This window comes from Pseudochaenichthys georgianus, chromosome 13, assembly GCF_902827115.2.
Source record: "Pseudochaenichthys georgianus chromosome 13, fPseGeo1.2, whole genome shotgun sequence".
Lineage (NCBI taxonomy): Eukaryota > Metazoa > Chordata > Actinopteri > Perciformes > Channichthyidae > Pseudochaenichthys > Pseudochaenichthys georgianus.
The window spans coordinates 3,365,813-3,385,807 of record NC_047515.1 but is presented as its reverse complement, the minus strand read 5'-3'; the positions used below and the strand labels follow the sequence as shown (position 1 = coordinate 3,385,807).

At 40.6% G+C, this 19,995-nt stretch overlaps 1 protein-coding gene across 1 annotated transcript in view; it reads right to left on the bottom strand.

The window, feature by feature from the left end:
• Nucleotides 1–5,419: 5,419 nt before the first annotated feature.
• Nucleotides 5,420–19,995, bottom strand: part of galnt17 (polypeptide N-acetylgalactosaminyltransferase 17) — a 67,703-nt gene continuing 53,127 nt past the window's right edge. The window contains exons 7-11 of the mRNA XM_034096800.2: nucleotides 12,936–13,121; nucleotides 12,204–12,341; nucleotides 11,493–11,588; nucleotides 10,361–10,522; nucleotides 5,420–6,372 (exon numbers count right to left, since the gene is read on the bottom strand). Coding sequence (XP_033952691.1) covers nucleotides 6,256–6,372; nucleotides 10,361–10,522; nucleotides 11,493–11,588; nucleotides 12,204–12,341; nucleotides 12,936–13,121 — 699 coding nt within the window. The 3' untranslated portion in view covers nucleotides 5,420–6,255. The remainder of the gene's footprint in view (nucleotides 6,373–10,360; nucleotides 10,523–11,492; nucleotides 11,589–12,203; nucleotides 12,342–12,935; nucleotides 13,122–19,995) is intronic.

Below are 19,995 nucleotides of genomic sequence, written 5' to 3'. Positions count from 1 at the left end.
TCTCCGTCGGGACTTCCTGCAACAACACCACGCCGTTATCAAAGATGTTCTATTGAGAAGACGATCACTACGTGACAAAAGTTTTCAAAACCGTGGCTACTGAAATCAATCTGACTAACTGCTGTCTGTGCAATTTACTCCGCGAGTTGGCAGACTTTATTTTGCTTACTTTAACATAATTTTTCATGGTGGGGCTCAGACATTTCTTGGTATGGGTATAGCCTACCCCAGCCATACCCTGGCGCTGCCACTGGTGGCACGTATGGGGCGGGCCATTCTGCACATGCGTTAAATACGTTAAATATTTTAACGCAATTAATTCAAAAAATTAATTACCGCCGTTAACGCAATAATTTTGACAGCACTAATATAAAGACTATATATTATTGAATTACAAGATTAGATATACTTTATTTGATCTCAAATATATCTAATATATATATAATATATCGTAACTTATACTGTAGTAGCCTGTGAAAACCATAACAAATATGTGTTCAAATGCTCTTCACCAAAACACAACTGAAGTACTGAAAGTCCATGAAACTTGTCTTTCTGTATTTGCGAATGAAGCGCCATCTAATGGTTAAATCCTGAAATTGAAAATCTGGCAACGCCCTCTTGGAAAATAGTGGGAGGGCTTAACATTCCCAGCCGCTGGGAACTGTTGGGTGTTTGGCAGGAAGCTGTTGGCTGGAGTCTGTTCTAGAGGGCTACATCTGTACTGTGCAGGTCCCTCCATTAAGGAGGCTGTTGTTAAATTACAGGCTGTTTTTAACACTATTCAGACTCAGCTCGCTGAGCTTAATCTTCTTTTAAATGTTGATAAAACCAAGGTAATGCTCTTTTCTAAAGCTAAAAAGACTACAGCCACTGCTTTGGATATTGTTACTATGCAAGGACAAGTACTCAAAGTGGTTACCTGTTACAAATACCTTGGTATCTGGCTTGATGATTGTCTTACTTTTAAACGTCAGGTCATTAATCTGCTTTAAAAGCTGAGGGTTAGGCTAGGTTTCTTTTTCAGAAACAAGTCCTGTTTCTCTTTTGAAGCCAGGAAAAGGCTCTGTGACCTTTTGCCTCTGCTGGACTATGGTGATCTGATGTATATGAATGCACCTGCCCATTGCCTGATCAAGTTAGATGCTGCGTATCACAGTGCACTGAGATTTGTGACAAACTGTAAAGCACTTACTCATCACTGTACCCTGTATGCAAGGGCTGGTCTGCCTTCACTAACTCTACGGAGGCTCAGTCATTGGTACATGTTCCTCTATAAAGCCATGTTGGGTAAACTACCTTTTTATATCTGCTCTCTGATCTCACGACGAATTGAAAGTACGTATTGCCTGAGATCTCATGATGTTGTTTTATTAAATGTGCCAAGTGCTAGGACTGTCTTAGGGAAGAAAGCTTTTAGATGTGCAGCTCCACTAACATGGAACAGTCTGTTTAAACCTGTTTAAACCTGAGCACTTTGGTTCCCCTGCATCACTCTGAAACTCGGCTGGGTGCCATGCTGTTTGATACTCATGGTACCTGTCACTGTAAATAGAGTTTGTAAACTGTACCCTGTACATTATGTTGTATGTCGTCCTTATTGTTGTTCTGTTGTTTTATGTTACATGTGTAACTAATGTCCTGCAGGTCACTCTTGAAAAAGAGATCTTTTGATCTCAAGGGGCTTCACCTGGTTAAATAAAGGCTACAAACAAACATTGGAATGAATGGTGAAAAAAAACGTAGGGATCTTACAATTTCAGAGGCGTTTTTGTAGAAATACTACGTCCTACGTTGTGGACCAACGTAGTTATTACACGTTTAGATGTGAGACACAAGAAAGAAACAGAATGTATAGTACGGCACAAACAACACAAAGGATCAATACTTACATATATGTTCACTTGTAGTCCCGCCCACCTGAGATGTTTGTGTCAGACATAGTTTACATGATTACACAAATGATTTGTTTGCAATTTATAGTTTCATTTTGAAATTAAATGTATTTAGCTTTTCTTCTCTTAAACTCTTAGTTTGCTTGATTCTGTTTTTCTGTGTTGCTTTATCTTAATGACACAAAACTAATTCCATATAATTTGGATTTTGTGTCGCAGATACTCCACTACATTTTGGAGGAAAATATTGTACTTTTCGATGTATAGAACACTAGTAGTAACACACTAGTTTTTACAGACTATGCTTATATGATGCAGTATTACTAATATACAAAGTATTTTAAAAAGTATCTACAATTGGCTCCACTTGGAAAAACTACATTATTATAGTATTTATTGGTGATAAAAAAAAAATGAGTACTCTATAATGATGTAATACTTTGAAAAGAGCCACTCTGCACATTTATTATATACTTTTGATACTTGAAGTACATTTAACTGATACAACTTCTGTTCTTCTATTTGAGTTACAAATAGAAGAACATATTTTAAATGATTTCACCTCCAAATGAGTCTTGTAACCAAATGAAAGTGGCCATATTATGCTCATGTTCAGGTTCATATTTGTACATTACATTACTGTCACTTAGACACTTGTATCCAAAGCAGTTACTTCACACTTGTTTCAGTTATTTAAATACTGTGAGAAGCCCCCACAGGAGCAATTTGGGGGGTCTTGCCCAGTGACACAACATGATGACTGCAGTGGAGATTGAACCAGTGCTCCTCTGATCCGAAGAACTCACTAGCCCACTGAGCCAAAGCCTCCCTTTGTATTCTGTCCCTCTACTGTGACATGTCTCCATGCAGTGGCGTAGCCATACGAGTTATACATAAAACTACCTACAGAGAACCAACAAATAAATTGTTCATCAAACTAAAAACACTAAAACTACAAGACCTGGTTGACTATAAAACTATTCAAATTATGTTCAAAGCCGCAAATCAACAATTACCTCATAATATCCAGGGACTTTTCACAGAGAGAAAGCATACACATGTTGAGAGGAAACTGCATTTTCAAAAAACCACCCGTACGAACAAATGCCAAACTTCATTGCATCTCATCAAAAGGTGTTAGTCTGTGGAATAACTGTAACGATGCACTGAAATATTGTACAAGTGTAAGGATGTGCAGTTTTACCTTCTTCTGCTTCTCTTTTTGTTTCATGTTTGTTTGTATCTGTCTGTCTTCCTGGCTGGGCGTGGCTGACCTACTGTCAGTTCCCTTCAATTCACCTCCGCAGCTGTTACTCATCTTCCTGATTATCCACTCACCCACACCTGCTTAAATACCCGGCTTCCTCATCCAGTATTCACCAGTTCGTCGTGAAAGATACACTGGTAACACGTAGTGATTTCTAGAAAACTAAACCTAGTTTCCAAGTCAAAGTTTTATACTAAAACCTGTATTTCTCTGCCCAGAATCCGTCAACTACTCTGCCTGCCACGTACAGCCAACACCACCTCGTCAGCGAACCTCGGATTATCATCACTACCAGCTCCAGCCTGCTCACTCTATTCAACTCTGATTCCCCGGCTCATCTCACCCGTGTTCCGCTGCAAATCTCCGAACCCCGGCTCCAGCCTGCTCTCTCCGACATCCTCCGGATCATCAACCACGGACCTCCACTCTCCCCCCCAGTAATTTCTTTCTGATTGGGTTTTGTAAAAAAAAAAAAGATTAACAAGACAAACATGTCGCTGATGACGATGACCTAATGTTTTATAAGAAAAATATATGTTAGAGGGGGTAGGACCAGAAACGTTTTTTTAAGCTTCTTCTTGCCCCTGTTGAACATGAACAGAGACTATCTGAAAATCATTATTTTTTTTTTTTTTGGTTTGTTATTATTATTTTTGGTACTTTGTTATAATTATTAATCTGAGTGAAAAAAAGAGAATATATATATATATATATATTATTGTTATATTTTTGTTTGTTTCTGACATGTTCAATAAATTGACTAAACTAACTATCGCGAACCGTTGAATCCACCAGTACTGTACTGTAATAATAATTATAATAATAACCAGAGCCCAGTCTGCTCTGATTGGTTAACTGGCCGGCTCTGTTGTGATTGGTCAGCCACTTAGGCTAAGGGGCGGGACATCTCTATCACATACAATGTGTTGGAGGACTAGCCAATAGTAGTGCAAGTGTTAAATAGTGATGTTACTATGGCTGCGGCCACACGAGGACGAAAACGGCTAAACGCATAGGATTAACGCAAACGCAATCGCAAAAAAGCTTCCGTCCACGTGCAATAGTTATCCGAATAGTGTCTGTCCACACGAGACCGCTCCGTTTAGCTCCAACCGCTGGAGAAGCTGCAGTACATATGCCGAGCCTGTACGTGGCGCTGTAACTTCCTCCACAAAAGCAGCGAAGAAGATGGTTGTCATGGTTGCCCTTCTGTTTATTCTCCGCGGTGGGGGCCGAGGGAACCGGGCAGAGTTTTTCGCCAGTCAATGTGTATTAAAGTTTAAATCTTCCGGACAAAATTATAAAAGTGCCGGTCAAAGGTCTTCTTTGTTATTTATTGAGCTTTAAAACAAATGAATAACAACTCTATATAATATAATAATAAAATACACGGAGCCTCTCTTTTTCCTCCCTCTCTTCGGACAGCGTCAGTGTCTGTCTCATGCAGCAGCTGATCCAGTAATGAGTGACCCGGCCGACAGTAAAAATAAACATATTTATAACTAGTTTAGGGAGTTTGAGAGGTAATTAAAATAGCTAAGGGTGATGATCTGACTTGAAGTGTGTGTTTTGCTGCAGAGGGAGGAGCTGCAGGTGAGCAGAGCTGCGTGTCTCCGTCCTGTCAGATTAGACTTCACTCGCGTTTAGGTCCATATTGAGAGAAAGATGAATAATCTGAATTCAGGGTGCAGTTTACTTTGACGCGGGGGTGAGCAGCAGAGGCGGGGCTATTGCCTCATCATTATCAGAAAATGATCGTATAGGGCGTACACACGGAGCCGTTGGACCCCCCAGAGAGTTGCGTATGCTGTTCTATCCACCTTGGGACCCGTTATCGTTTCCTCAGTCGTTTAGTGCCGTATTCGGTCGTCCTCGTGTGGCCGAACGGTCTATATGACACTAAACAGTAACGCAAACGATCGTTTTCGTCCTCGTGTGGCCGCAGCCTATGTTATGGAAGTAAACAAAGGAGTACAATCGAGGCGTTTGAGGCAGGGGGGGGGGGGTGTGGGAGAGAAACTCCATCAGGAGGGAACACAGAGATGTTAGCCTTTGCAGACCATTTACATGCACAAAAACCTATAGGACACACTACAGGAAAGGGAGAACCCCAACAAGCAGAATAGGTTCTCTGAAAGTCACCTCCAAAACAAGGCTTAGAACAGTTTATTTTATTTTAACTGAATAATATTGTATCATTATCAGAAACTCTTTTTTTCTCCATATTAGAATTTTATTAAAGCATTCTATTCTGGGAAACAGTAACCATGCAAACACTGGAATTCAGTAGCTTATTGGAAGATAATTGTCCTGCAGTCCTCCTGCCTGCAGCCTGTTTCAGCCCTCTCCCCGTGTGCAGTACGAACAAGCATGCTACAAGATGTGCTGCATCTGCTGCTATCCAATGGAAAAAGGACAATAAAAAAAGACATCCACAACATATTAGACCATGATCCAGCCCAGTAGCCCTCGACAATGTGTTTTTTTTATGATTCACAATAACTGCAAAACAATAAGGCTCTGATAGAACAAGTATTATTAATAGTTAATGCCTTTTTCTTCAAAGTATAGATATTTACAGGCTCAATACTCCCTTCAGAAGATTATAAAAACCACTATGGGGCATTCATGTTCAAAATGTAATGCAGTCCCTCATTTCAAGGTCACTTGAGATTAAAACCACTAACGAAGCCCATTACAAACTACGATGGATTCTGATCATTTCTGAAAATATAATTTCAGCGGTTTTATTCTTTTACATATCTCCAAGACGTTACATGATACAGAATGGAACACATATTTTGAAGACGTAGAAGCCTTATTTTTCCTCCACATAAGACAAAACGTGGCACAGGATTTATGGCAACGTCACATCAGAAGTCGGTCAGGTGGAGAGATACAGTCCTCATTCTGAACCTGCATTATGTTTAATGTCCGCTTTGTAAAGAAACGTAATTTTTCACAAGCCTTGCATCAATGAGAGGTCTCTTCTGGCACTTCTTGAGATGCCTGCTGTGCCTTGGCAGAGGCAGATCTCAGGGGCCGATCTCAGGGGCCTCTTAACGGCCCCTGGGGTCCCGGGGGTATTGGTCCCTACTGCTTCATGGTGTTCTTGATGAGCCACCTCTGTCCGGAGCAGGGCCCCAGCACCAGGCGGCTGCTGGCCACCTCCAGACAGCGCCCTGACGCTCGGTTTATGATGGTGTCATTCTGTGGGGGAGGAGAAGGAGGACATTCATCAGTTACCATGTGACTGAGGAAGAAAGTGACTCCATCCATGCCTCATTTCATTTCCTCAGCTAATGTATCAAATTACATTTTTTGAATAGTTTGAAATTAATATTATGTCATGTTTTATACGACATACTATAAAACACAATATACTATGACTATTTAAATGAAATGTGTATGCCTACTAGGGCTGCAACAAACGACTAATTTGATAATCGATTAATCTATCGATTAATGAAACGATTAATCGACTATTCGGACTATTACTGTATGCCTTGCACAATTTCTCAATCAACTTTTAGATTTAGCTTGAGGTTGTTTTAGGCATGTGGAAACTAACAATGAAGACAATAAAGATGAATACTTGATTCCAAAATAAATATATTATTGAAATAACTTAAATTGTGAACAAAACTAACATTGCTTTTTATTCAAATTAAATAAATAATATTTCACATCAAAAGAAACAACAGTGTTTTAACAAATCGTATTAAATAATCTGATGACACAACTGTAAATATAAGAATAGCTGAAACTTTAACAAACTAAATAATAATAATATATAATATTTTTATAGCGCCTTTCAGGAAACCCAAGGTCGCTTTAAAAGTCGGGTAGGGGGGGGGAGTAGGGGAAAAAAGGCAGACAGGTTAAGGGGGTGGGGGGGGAAGTAGCGGACAAATAAACCTATTAAACTAACTATACAGTGGGGAAAGCCTTGGTAAAAAGGTGCGTTTTGAGGGCTTTTTTGAAAATGTCCAGGGTTGGGGCGCTGCGGATTTCGGGGGGGAGAGAGTTCCAGAGGTTGGGAGATGCCACACTGAAGGCTCTGTCACCAAAAGTCCGCAAATAACTCTGTTACCTCTAATCATTATGTTTGTATAATGTAGTTAGCTCCGTGTGTTGCTGCTAGCATACATAACACCTGACGTGGACACGTTACTGTGGACGGGGCTACAGAGCTACTAGAAAGACAGTCGAACCCGGTGCATTCCTCCGTCTGGATGTGGAGCACTTTTGCTAAATGTTTAGACAAATAGCTCGTGTTACCGCCCTTACATGCTAAACTCTTATTCCACTTTTGGTAACGAGCATTCTCCACATCGAGGTCGGGTAAAGTTTAACCACCTCGGAGCGCGTTCTCTCCGCCATCTCCCACGTGTGTGTGTTGCTGCTGCCCGTGTGTAAGAGAGAAAGATCGAAAATACATCATAGACGCATTTGTTTGTCTTTTTGCATATTAGAAACGAGTTGGCGACACTAAGACTGCGATATAATGTCTTTGTAGCAATAATACATGACATATCTTTTTTAAATGTCTCCAGTACCGATACAAAGACCAATAAAGTTAGAGCTTAACGGGGTGTAAAACACACGTGATGACGTCACCAACGAATCGACGACTGAATTAGTTGGCAACTAATTTGGTAATCGATTTTAATCGATTAAGTCGATTAGTTGTTGCACCCCTAATGCCTACTATGCTATTATTTTTGTGATTAAATTTCTTATCTGCATTATATTTTTTAATTGCACTAACATTTCTGAATGACATTTACCGAATACGATCACACTTTATCAAAGTATTACATTTTAAAGGCATACCCTACGATACTTATATTTATTCCTACAGTATACAAACTTTCTAATGAATTCAAGTCATGCTATTGTTTTTTTATATTGTACTGTATTTTATGTTTTATTTTGTATTTGACATTCACTTTGTTCCTTTGGATTGTCAAGGTTGTAATTTTATTCCGTTGTTTTCTTCTTTTTTCCCACACTGTCCTTCATGTTTGTATTTCTGTAAAGGCCAAGACAAATGTACTTCATGATATTAGGCGATTTAAAAAAAGACATTTGATTTATAATATAACATAATAACCACCAATCTTGACCGCTCTATATTTATGAACGCTCTCGTATGCTTTTAGGTCGTTCTGTTGTACATTGAGAACAAACGCAGTTTACCCAGACTGACTATGTAACAAGCAGTAAGAGACAAAGATCCTTTGAGCAACAGTTCGAAAAGAAAGGAAGAAGGCAGCAGTCATTGGTAAAATACTATGCAGGTAAATGTAGCTTAGAATCAAATGTGTATTTAAATAAGAACAGCTTCCTGTTTCAGTGTGAGGTGCACACTAATGTCTCTTACAAGCTGAATCAACAGTAACATGTGGCTTTAGCGAATCTACTCACAGTAGAAACAGAAAGGTAGTCTAGGGTTAGCACTTCTGGAATATCAATGAAATATGCTAAGGAAAGTTAAAACTTCAAAGAAAAAGCACCTTCCCTAAATAGCCTAATTTCACAGTTATGGTTCAAAAACTGTCGATACATTTTCTTGACAAAGACAGTATTCAATGTAATTCACATATTTCTTAATTTTACAGGTTTTTTTTAAGGAAAACAAATGAACATGAGAGCTGATTTATTACCAACTGTTGTCGGTGTGTCAACAACATGACCACAATAACATTTCATCTTATTCCATCCATCCATCTTCTCCCCTTATCCGTGGTCGGGTCGCGGGGTAGCAGTTCCAGCAGAGAGCCCCAAACTTCCTTTTCCCTGGCGACATCAACCAGCTCTGACTGGGGGGTCCCAAGGTGCTCCCAGGCCAGCGAAGAGATATAATCCCTCCACCTGGTCCTAGGTCTCAACTCCGAGTCCCTCCCTGATGACCGAACTTCACACCTTATCCCTAAGGGAGACACCAGCCACCCTGCGGAGAAAACCCATCTCGGCCGCTTGTATCCGCGATCTCGTTCTTTCGGTCATGACCCATCCTTCATGACCATAGGTGAGGGTAGGAACGAAAATGGCCCGGTAGACAGAGAGCTTTGCCTTCTGGCTCAGCTCCCTTTTCGTCACAACGGTGCGGTAAAGCGACTGCAGTACCGCTCCCGCTGCTCCGATTCTCCGGCCCATCTCACGCTCCATTGTTCCCTCACTCGAGAACAAGACCCCGAGATACTTGAACTCCTTCACTTGGGGTAAGGACTCATTCCCTACTTGGAGTGGACAGTCCATCGGTTTCCTGCTGAGAACCATGGCCTCAGATTTGGAGGTGCTGATCCTCATCCCAGCCGCTTCACACTCGGTTGCGAACCGATCCAGTGAGTGCTGAAGGTCGCAGACCGATGAAGCCATCAGAACCACAGCATCTGCAAAAAGCAGTGGTGCAATCCTTAGTCCACCGAACTGCCGACCCCCTCCCCCACGACTACGCCTCGAAATCCGATCCATGTATATTACAAACAGGATTGGTGACAAAGCGCAGCCCTGGCGGAGGCCAACCCTCACCGGAAATGGGTCCGACTTCCTGCCGAGGACCCGGACACAGCTCTCGCTTTGGGAGTACAGAGATTGGATGGCCCTGAGTAGAGACCCCCTCACCCCATACTCCCGCAGCACCTCCCACAGTAACTCCCTGGGAACCCGGTCATACGCCTTCTCCAAGTCTACAAAACACATGTAGACCGGATAAGCGTACTCCCAGGCCCCCTCCAGGATCCTTGCGAGAGTAAATAGCTGATCCGTCGTTCCACGACCTGGACGGAATCCACATTGTTCCTCCTCAATCGGAGGTTCGACAATTGGCCTGACCCTCCTTTCGAGTACCTTGGAGTAAACTTTCCCGGGGAGGCTGAGTAGTGTGATGCCTCTGTAATTGGCATCTGATCCCCCTTTTTAAAAAGGGGAACCACCACCCCGGTCTGCCACTCCTTCGGTACTGCTTCGGACTTCCACGCAACGTTGATGAGACGTGTCAACCATGACACCCAGAGCCTTCAGAATTGCTGGGCGGATCTCATCCACCCCCGGGGCTTTGCCACTGTGGAGTTTCATCTTATTTCATACATCAAAAACAGCTCTGTGTATTTTCTCTACAGTGCAACTTTTTGAGCACAAGTCACTGAAATGGAGAACAATCTGTTGTTTCATTATTTCCTCTCCCCCTCACCTGAGAGAAGTGCCAGGTCTTCTGCCTGACGTTGGTCACCTTGTCACAGTTGAGCAGCTGAGGCAGACTGCTGGTCTGGTCATCCACCACGCAGCGGGTCTCCTCCCCCGTGCTGCCCAGGGGCCCCAGGAACAGCTGGCCCTCCCTGGTGAACCGCCCTATCTGAGGGGACACACAATTATGGTAAAGTAAAAATAAAATATAAAAAATGTAAAAGGACACAACAAGTTAAAGTAAAATGTCTAATAAAAGATACAATTATATTTACAGAATTTATTTTTATGTTAAATTAAAAAAAATTCAAGTAAGAATATGCAAACCTAAATAAACCTAATTAAAGAAACAAGTTAAAGCAAGATGCACAATAAAAGATTAAGCGCATTGAAATTAAATCCAAATATGAAATGTAAAGTAAAAATGTGCTAATAAGGATAAAACAAATAAAATAAATGTATATAGACTAGCATGTTAGAGTAAAACGTCAAAGATGAATCAAATATCATTTAAATATGTATATAAGCGTAAGTACTGTAAAAGTAAAAATGTGCAATCAAATAAAAAATAAAAAAATGATATAAACGTATGTTGGAGTCGCACACTTTCAAAGGGATGTTGGGTGTTTATCGGCTCTGTTCTTCCCCTCTCTCCCACTGCCGCACATGGGGTCTAATTGCCAAACACCATTACATTTATCTGTGCATTCTTGGTAATACATTTATATTGGTAAATCAAAACATGTCCCTCCTGATTGAAATGTTACATTTGACATGTAACCTCTTTATACTCTAGGGACCACTTTTTTCAGATGGAAAACTTGAAATTGGCCACTTAAGTGCGTCTTCAGGGGGATTGCTCTGCACTCGTTTACCACTGTGAGCTAAAAGGAGAGGCCCCGCAGGCTGAAGCACTGACATTGGCTGACTTCAGCACAAAAAGTGCAACATGGGAACATTTTCTTCCTGACGGCAGAACTCTCTCCTAAGAGGATTCCATTGCAGCCTGTGTGAGAGACACAGCTGTAAATCATGTCACTGTGTGGAAGACACTCATGAGTGGTGTAGGTTTTGAAGAGGAAGCAGAGACATGGTGAGAGAGGCACTCTGAGGCAATTAGGTCGAGGGTCCGGTGTTACCTGAGGCCCCGTGCCGTGGCAGGGGTGCAGGGTGGCCGTGTGGTTCTCCTTTATACCCTGATCCATACACAGGTGGCTGGCGTTGGAGTTACGAATCTAAAATAAAAAGCATCTTTGAAAATCATGCTCCATAGAGTAATGGGCGAACAAGTCTTAACAACCGATAATGAGTCTGCATTTTACCACTTCCGAATGTGTAATTATCATAAACTAAATAAGTTGGTTTGCTACAGAGCTAATGTTCTGCAATATTCCCAAATCATTGCTTTTTGTTGAGGGTGCCCTTGTGATGCTAACTTCCTGTTTGGAGTACATCAATTTGTCATTACTGCAATTCTTTGTTTAAATTCCTAATCAAAGTCAAAAGTCAACGTTATTATCAATCTTGTGTGTGAGGTACAGTATTAAGGTAAGGTCAGTCAGTGTTGTTTGTAGCCTTTATTTAACCAGGTGAAAGCCCCTTGAGATCAAAAGATCTCTTTTTCAAGAGATCATCAGTAAGATAAAAACAGCTGAATCCAAATGCAGATTAAACATTTAAAAACATTGCTTTACAGTTTTAAAATGGCACAGCTCAGACAGCATGTAGGGACATCATCCATGAGGTGTTCTTTTAAATAGCCCTTAGGATGTATTTGTCTAATCTATCACTGACTCATCTGTTCTCGGTTGTTTCATCCAAGCTTCTCCTTCCTGTTTGTGCTGACTCACCTCTCCGTAGAACACCGTGTTGTTGTACCTCCTCATCTCTGGGTAAACATTGTCCAGGTACCACTCGAAGCTCTTACACTGCAGCCTCTTCCTGAGAGCCACTCTCTGAGAGATGTCTCCGTAATCAATACCGTGGTTCTGCAAGAGCACAGCAGTCATTATGGGATGTCTCTGCTTTACAGAGGACTTTTTCAGTTTACCAATAATGATCCAGAACATTTAATAGAAACGTTGCTGTTGTCTACTGATAACTAGCGCAATATTTTGATAAATCGGATTTCATTAGATTAGATAACAGATACTTAAATTCATCCCGGATAAAGATTTGTTCTTGTAACAGCAACATAAAAAATATATCATTACAAATGTAAAAGACAGTAAATATATGCTTATTAAGAATAGAAAGATATATCTATAGAGCACACAATATAAAGGCACAATGTACAAATATAAACAATAAGTTGATCGTAAATCAACTATGAAAATATGATATATCAATACATTATAAAGTGTGCAGTAGTTTAATTTATTGAAATGGGGTACATTTTGAGTACAACATCTACAAATTGTTCAGGATGATTAGAGGTTTAAAAAAAGTATTCAACCAATTCCCAGTTTATAACAAGTTGTAGCGAAGTCCTGCTTATGTTAAAATAAAAGATGAGCACAGTTAGCATTAGCAGCCACCATGATTAGCTTCATCCACAGGCCCAGCAGCCCAGCATCCCTCACCTCCATGGGGATGTTCCAGGCCAGGTACACGTTGGACTTGTACTCGTCCAGCCAGACCTCGGCCACTCGCAGAGCGTTCCGCCGTGTGTGCAGAGCGATGTTACTGAGGTAGGGTTTCTTCATCCGGGCGATGTGAGCCACCCTGGAGCAAGGCAGCACCTCCATACTGCCTCCACACAGCCATACCTGCAGGGAGGGGGTGTTAGAGAACAGGGAAGTCAACTTAAAGCTAGCAGTTATATATGTTTGGCCACAAGGGGGCATACCATTTCAAAACAGGCTGACCTGATGAACTACTACAGTACATCTACAGTATATTACATGGACAGTGTTTACTTATAGAGGGTGGTAGGGTAGTCAATCTGTAGGGACATGGCTTGGCAACTGAAGGGTCGCCGGTTCAAGTCCTGATCCGACTAAAATACAGAGCCTTCTTGCTCTGACACCTCTCCACTAATGCATGTGTAAAGTTCCAGTTTGTTCATTTCCGTGATGCAATGTAAATAAAACCAGCGTAAAACATTACTTTATTTCTTCATATATTAGGACTGCCACTTATACCTGAACATAGCCATGTGAATATATTTATCCAGAATGATCTCCACTCATGTCTGTGTGTATATCAATTCAGCTACTTGGTGTTTTATTGTTTCTTTTTTGTTATTTATATTCTTAGTTTTACCAACATATTTACTTATATGTTCTTGTTATCCCTGCATTAACTCCTATCTGTAATGGCCTATGTTTCACTCTGAATCTGTTACTGCTATGACAATGAAATGTCCCCAAATGGATAAATAAAGACTTATCTTATCTCATTTTTCTAACGGCCGGTCCACACACAGGCATGAAAAAAATCTTGATGCTGGGCGTGTCTGAAGCTTGGCGATTTTTTGCGAGCAACGTGACCAACAACCAATCACATGAATCTCCCGCCCCCGACATACAAAGCAATAGCAATGTTAAAACGAAGTAAACTGGATATAAAGTCCCCAAACAGGCGAAAACCTACCAGTTTCACACACTGTCTCTGCCACCTCCCTCCATGCCTGGTTCCTCCGGTTTGTATCCCAGTAAATAGTTCTGGTCGTAAAGAACCGGGTGATTTGCTGCCGTAATTTCTCGTTTGGAATATGAGGAAATGAACTGCGGTTTGGCTCTTCCAGCTTGCACGCGGTTTGATTGGCTAGCGCTTGTACTGGCGGGATTTGCATAAACGGGATTTGATTGGCTGATGCCAGCTTCGAAAGCATCGGGAGCATCAAAAGTTGAAAATTGCTCAACTTTTGATGCTCACGATGCTTGCAAAGCCATGCTCCGCTCCCCACAATGCAGTTCGGCGAAGATTCAAAATCTTCTACGTCACCCCATTCAAGTGAATGGGCGAAGCTTTGAAAGATTTTTTTCATGCCTGTGTGTTACACTGTTGGCGGGGCCCAGGATTTAAGATTTTCATTGCCAACAACTACTGTTGTAAATTGCCCTTGCTTTCCTTGATCTGCGTTATATCGTTCGTGTTTTAGTCAGGCACATTTAGGGACAGCTAAAGTAGCGCAGCTACGGGTCCTCGAGCTGTTTACACCATAGAGTTTACACTTTACACATGTGCGTTAGAGATGGCAAATCCGGATCCTTTTACGGACTCAGGGTCTTCTGAGTCAGTCATTGAAGATATCCGGATCATACGAGTCATTTGAGTCATATGAGTCAGCATCACCAAGAGCGTAGAAATCCTACCGGTGAAACCGAAAACTTGTTGCATTTCACGAGCATATTAAACTGACATTACATTAACCTCCGCTACACAGTGTCTTTTGCTTTAATAAAACATGTTGATCACAAAAAAAGGGTTATTTTGCGATTTGGCGAATCTCAGTCTGCTGTTGACTCGTGCATGAGGACGAGTCTGCTGGATCTCTGGATCGGCTGCTATACGGTTACGGCTCTGAGTCCGCACGAGTCTACTGTGTTTTGCACAGTGAGTCAGGATTTGCGAATCTGAGTCTGTGAAGTTCCGCTGACTAACTCGTAGGCTACTGGTCTCACTCGATCATTGTCCTGGATTCACGGATCCCGCAATTTTGATTAAGTCCATTATGTTTCTGGCTCTAAATTATGTTTCAGTGTAGACTTCTAACAAAATTGTCATGTTGTGCAACAGTCTCCTGCGTGTAATAGCTGCATATCCAATACGGATCTTACTTGCCAAAACGTTTATTTTGAACATAGCACACAAACAATGACAAATAATAGAAAATTGCAAAACAGTTAGAATATATAAAATGTCTTAATTATACAATTATTATTAAATTAAAACACAATTGTGCAAAATTTGCTTTAGTAAAGGAACATACATATAATGCAAAACACCTATTTTTTAAAATGCACACGCAAAAAAATCAAGCATATCTTCACCCAGTATCTCCACCATAGACTGTATATATAAATGGACGTAGGGTCCGTGACGTCACCCATAGGATACAGAGTTGCCGAGAAGCCCTTAGTAGGCGGAGTCGGCCACGAACGGCTCGACAGTGACGTCAGAGTTCAACTCCCGCCTGTTCCAGCCTGCTCCAAATAAGGGCAAAGAGGCGGAGCCGAGGCGGGACCTGCTGCCACCGAGCTGGAAGTTCCAGAGCTAGCTGAAGCTACCAAGCTAAGCTAACATGCTCCCCATCTGCACACTGCCGTCGAATTTTACGTTTCTAAGGTAAGCGGACATGAAACTATTCAGCAAAACTATAAATAATAATCTAAGTTATTGAGTTTTTAGCATAATACTTCAGAATCTTAAAACGTTTGTATGCAATTGTGCTAATTTCAACACTGGAATCAAGCAAATATTAATATGTTTGCATGACATTGGTTATTTATATTTTGATATCACTTAATTACACGTTTAATACATTTAAGTCAAGCTAAGGTACATGTGATGGTAGCTAGTTAGTGCTCTTACCTGTGAGGCCTCCTCCAAACAGCATAATAACCAGACTGTATCATTAAAACTAAGTACCAGTTCTAGATCCTTGACTTTAGACAAACAATTCAAAAGACAACATGTATTTAAAGACCAATCTTTATTTGAATGTGCCTCTTAACCTGAGATATTAGTTATACAGTAATAGTATTGACAATCTAAAAAAACTGAGCAACTCAACAGTCAACTTTATATTTCTTATTGTCTAAACTAGCATTTATTATTTTCATTTTCCCCCTCTCATATTCAGTGTGGACGGATTGAGACAGCCTGGTGCCCAGAGAGCTGCAGAGACTTAAGGGAGAAACCTCCGTGTGATGGACGTCCAGTCTGTTGGTTTGGAGAGGACTGAGGGTCTTTCCTCAGCGAGGAGGACCAGGCCTGATGGAGGAGCCCATGCTGGGCAAAGCTGATACCAACTGCACAGGCCTAGTCTGTCACTTTATTTGACTAAATGTGTTTACTTATACATTTAATAGGTTTACACCTTCTGTCCATATGTGCTTTTTATTTAAAACATTTGATTAACTTTTGGTTCACATTTCAATCAATTGTATTTGTACTCCTTTTGTCCATTATTCTTACTGAAAATGTTAGATTACACATTCACATCTGACTGAAGATTGGCCCCATTTATTTGTGACATTGCAAACTCTGCGGTACAAGGCACAAGTGATGTGAAGCTCATAAAGCGAGGCAAATAGAAATAATCAGCTGATGGAGTGTAGATGTGGAAATAGGTGCATTCGATCAGCTGACTGTTTTCACAATAAAAGTAGTTTCTTAGTGAATGTCCTGTACTGGTCTTACAATCTCATAACATCAGCTTTTAATGTTCCTTTTGGATGTTCTTCTTGACCCTCAGAGAAGGAGAAAATGTCGTGTCTTTCAGGCATGTCCTTTCCTAACAAAAATGACAGGAAACATAAAACATATTATTGCAGAACAAGTGTGTTATTTATGAACAGAGATAGGGTCGTTACTAAAAAAATTACATATTACTTTTAAAAAAAGTAATATATTACACTACTTCGTTACTCTCTACATAAAGTGTCTTGTTACTTTACTCGCAGGGCCAGCCCGCCCCTCCCTGCAGGCAGATCACGCAGACTGCTAAAGTTTCAAATGTTCTCTTTAGTTCAGTTTCCATTGTCGCATAAGACTGATCCAGATCCTGAATGTTTTCCTATCTGACCGTGGCTGTCCTCTGTCTCCTGCTATCTGTATATTTTGCGCAGTCTATCTCTGCTCACGCTGTTGCGTCGGCGTGTTCTCCTGCGTGTTGGCCATGTGTTGCACTGTAACCAGACACCGCCAAGACTTCAGCCGAGCACGTACGAACTGCGCATGTGTGAGTGGCAATAACTCTCCTTACCAGCAGGCGGCGGTAGTGTGTATTCGTCATTCAAAACAGGCAACAACCGGAAAACAGAGAAGAAGAACAGACTACGTGATATAAGTAAACAACAAATAGCTGTGCGTTAGCTTCATCTTAGCATGTGTTCTTTGCAGGTGTTTGTTGAGGTTTGATTATGACTGATTTTAGTAAGTAACGAAGTAATGCGTGTCGGGGCAATGTTAGTAACTGTAGTGTGATTACTGAATTATAAAAGTAGCGCGTTACACTACTCCGTTACCGACAAAAGTTACTTTGTAACGCGTTACACCCAACTCTGTTTATGAAAGCAGTGTGTTTGTGTGTTTAGGGGCTGTAGATATAATTATTTTGTAATTGTAATGGTTTTTTTTTATTTCAACAGTGAGCTACAAAGACAATCAGATTATGAATGAACAGTATGAAGCTCATCAACATTGAAATATATGTTATTATCAAAATAATATTTAACTGTTATCAAAACGTAGTGCAACTGTAGAAGCTTGCTCTGTTGTCTCACTGAAATAATCACTTTTACCACGTTTTTTACAGACAATATTGAGAGATAAATAGTAGCAGTTCTCACTGTGTTAAATATCTTTGCCTTCAATACATTACATTAGAAAGGTTTTTCTTGTTAACATCTAAATGTAACTTTTTGCATGGAAAAAACCCTCAACTTAACTGATGTGTATGTGATCTAGTATTTAGTATTGTTTAATGGAATTTATATCAGTGTATTCAAGTCAATACTTCATTTATTTAAACCAATATCTTTCTTGATTCTTTGTACAGTAAGAAATAGAGTCTTTCTGAGCTGAAGTTCACTGCTGTGAGGAGTCCAGTTCTGTCTCTCACTCTCTGGTCCAGCCTGTCTGCATCACCTGGACACCTTAAACAAACAGATATATATATGTAAAGTACCATGTGTACAAACAATATAACTGATTATCTTCTGTTGAACATATTGGATTGTGTATTGTCCGAGTCAGGGTTCTTTTTATTTTACTGTAACTTTGGAAGTTGTGTTACCAATGCTTACTGTTTATTTTATACCCATTTGGTAATACAATTAATAAAAACAACAAGGTTTGGGTTCGTTCTTCAGATGACTGTGACGTTAACGTGTAAGCTCGATAATGAACTCCAGCTCAACCAACCATATTGTAATATCTAAGTAATCATCTTGAAATATGACATTAATAATTGTAATATACACACATCTTATTGTGAGGTTGATTTCACATACACTACTTCGACATTAGCTTGTCTACATACTTGAGCATAGCCAATTTAAATTAACCTTAGCGATGCGTACAGTTCCTCCTACATAATAAAATATCTCTAAGTTACAAGGATGTAACCTTATTTTATCAACCTCAAACAGAAGCCGTTTGTTCAACGGTATTATCCCACTTAACACTTGTCTATTTCGTTTTAACCTTTATATATACAGTCTATGGTTTTAACTTGGAGGCGACGATTAGCAACGTTAGCACCGATGTAGCTACCACTCGCTACACGCTAACCCAAGCCTTACCATACATTACGTAGCTGATTAAAATCATTAACACATAAATAAAGCACTCGAATTTCACTTACCGCATTCATGCACCGTCTGTTTTAACCGCAGAGCGAGTCACAATAGTCCGATATATAAGCATGAAGAACAAACAACCACAGCTGGCTTCAAGTTGTGTTCCCTGGATGAGCTGAGCAGGCAGAGTCCCAGTAGCTTCACGGAGCAGCTAGCAGAGAGACCAGAAGCTAGCAGCAGCAGTCACTCAATGTGACCACGCCCTAATTTATGCACAAACTTTAAGACCTAATATAAATAAAAGGGTTGTGTTAGAAAACAATTCACTCACAGATCCATAATCATGAAGGTGGAATCTAACTATATCGATAATAAAATGTATAGAGCCAGGGTTTTTTTCTGCTGTAAAATTGGGCATTTTAACATGGGGGTCTATGGAAATTGCTCCTTTCTGCAGCCATCGCCTATCGGCCAATATATGAACTGCAGTGTGTGGCACTTCCGTATTGGCGTCCCGGCTCTACCCCACAGTTTGCCACTTGGTGAAACCCCATTCAAAGCTTGTTGCCTTAGAATTTGACAGCTTTCCCTATTTGTTGTCATGTAGTGTTAAAAAGGTAACCGTTATTAACATGTTACAACCGTGCCTGGCATGTGTTACAACGGTCCCTGTACACAAGGACAGTTGTAACAGTTGAGTTTAAAAAAAAAAAATACATTTTCCAACCTGTACTTATTTCATAAAAACATCTTAAATACATTGTTTCAGTAGCTGACATATTGCTAATGTATAATATAGCAAAATGGCTATCCTATTGTAAATGTTTTTTTACTTATTGGGGAAAAACCCAAAAAGTGTTGCAACTGTCCCTGGTCTCCTTGGTGTGTGTGTGGTACAGTGTGTAGATGTATGTTGTACAGTGCGTAGATGCGGCGGACAGACGGGTCTCAGTTGGTTTGGTGTCCTATCCTTACTTTTAATACTTGTAAATACAACTTTTGGCCCGTAATTTCAATTCCCCATTTCAGCGACCAGAGAGAGGGCGGGGGGGGGGAGATATATCCAGTCTCTGATTGTGTTACGTTATTATAAGAGTGCTCTCATACTTTAAAATGTATATATTTATATAAATATATTTGTGTGTATGTGTCCCCGCATCTGTAGCCTGTT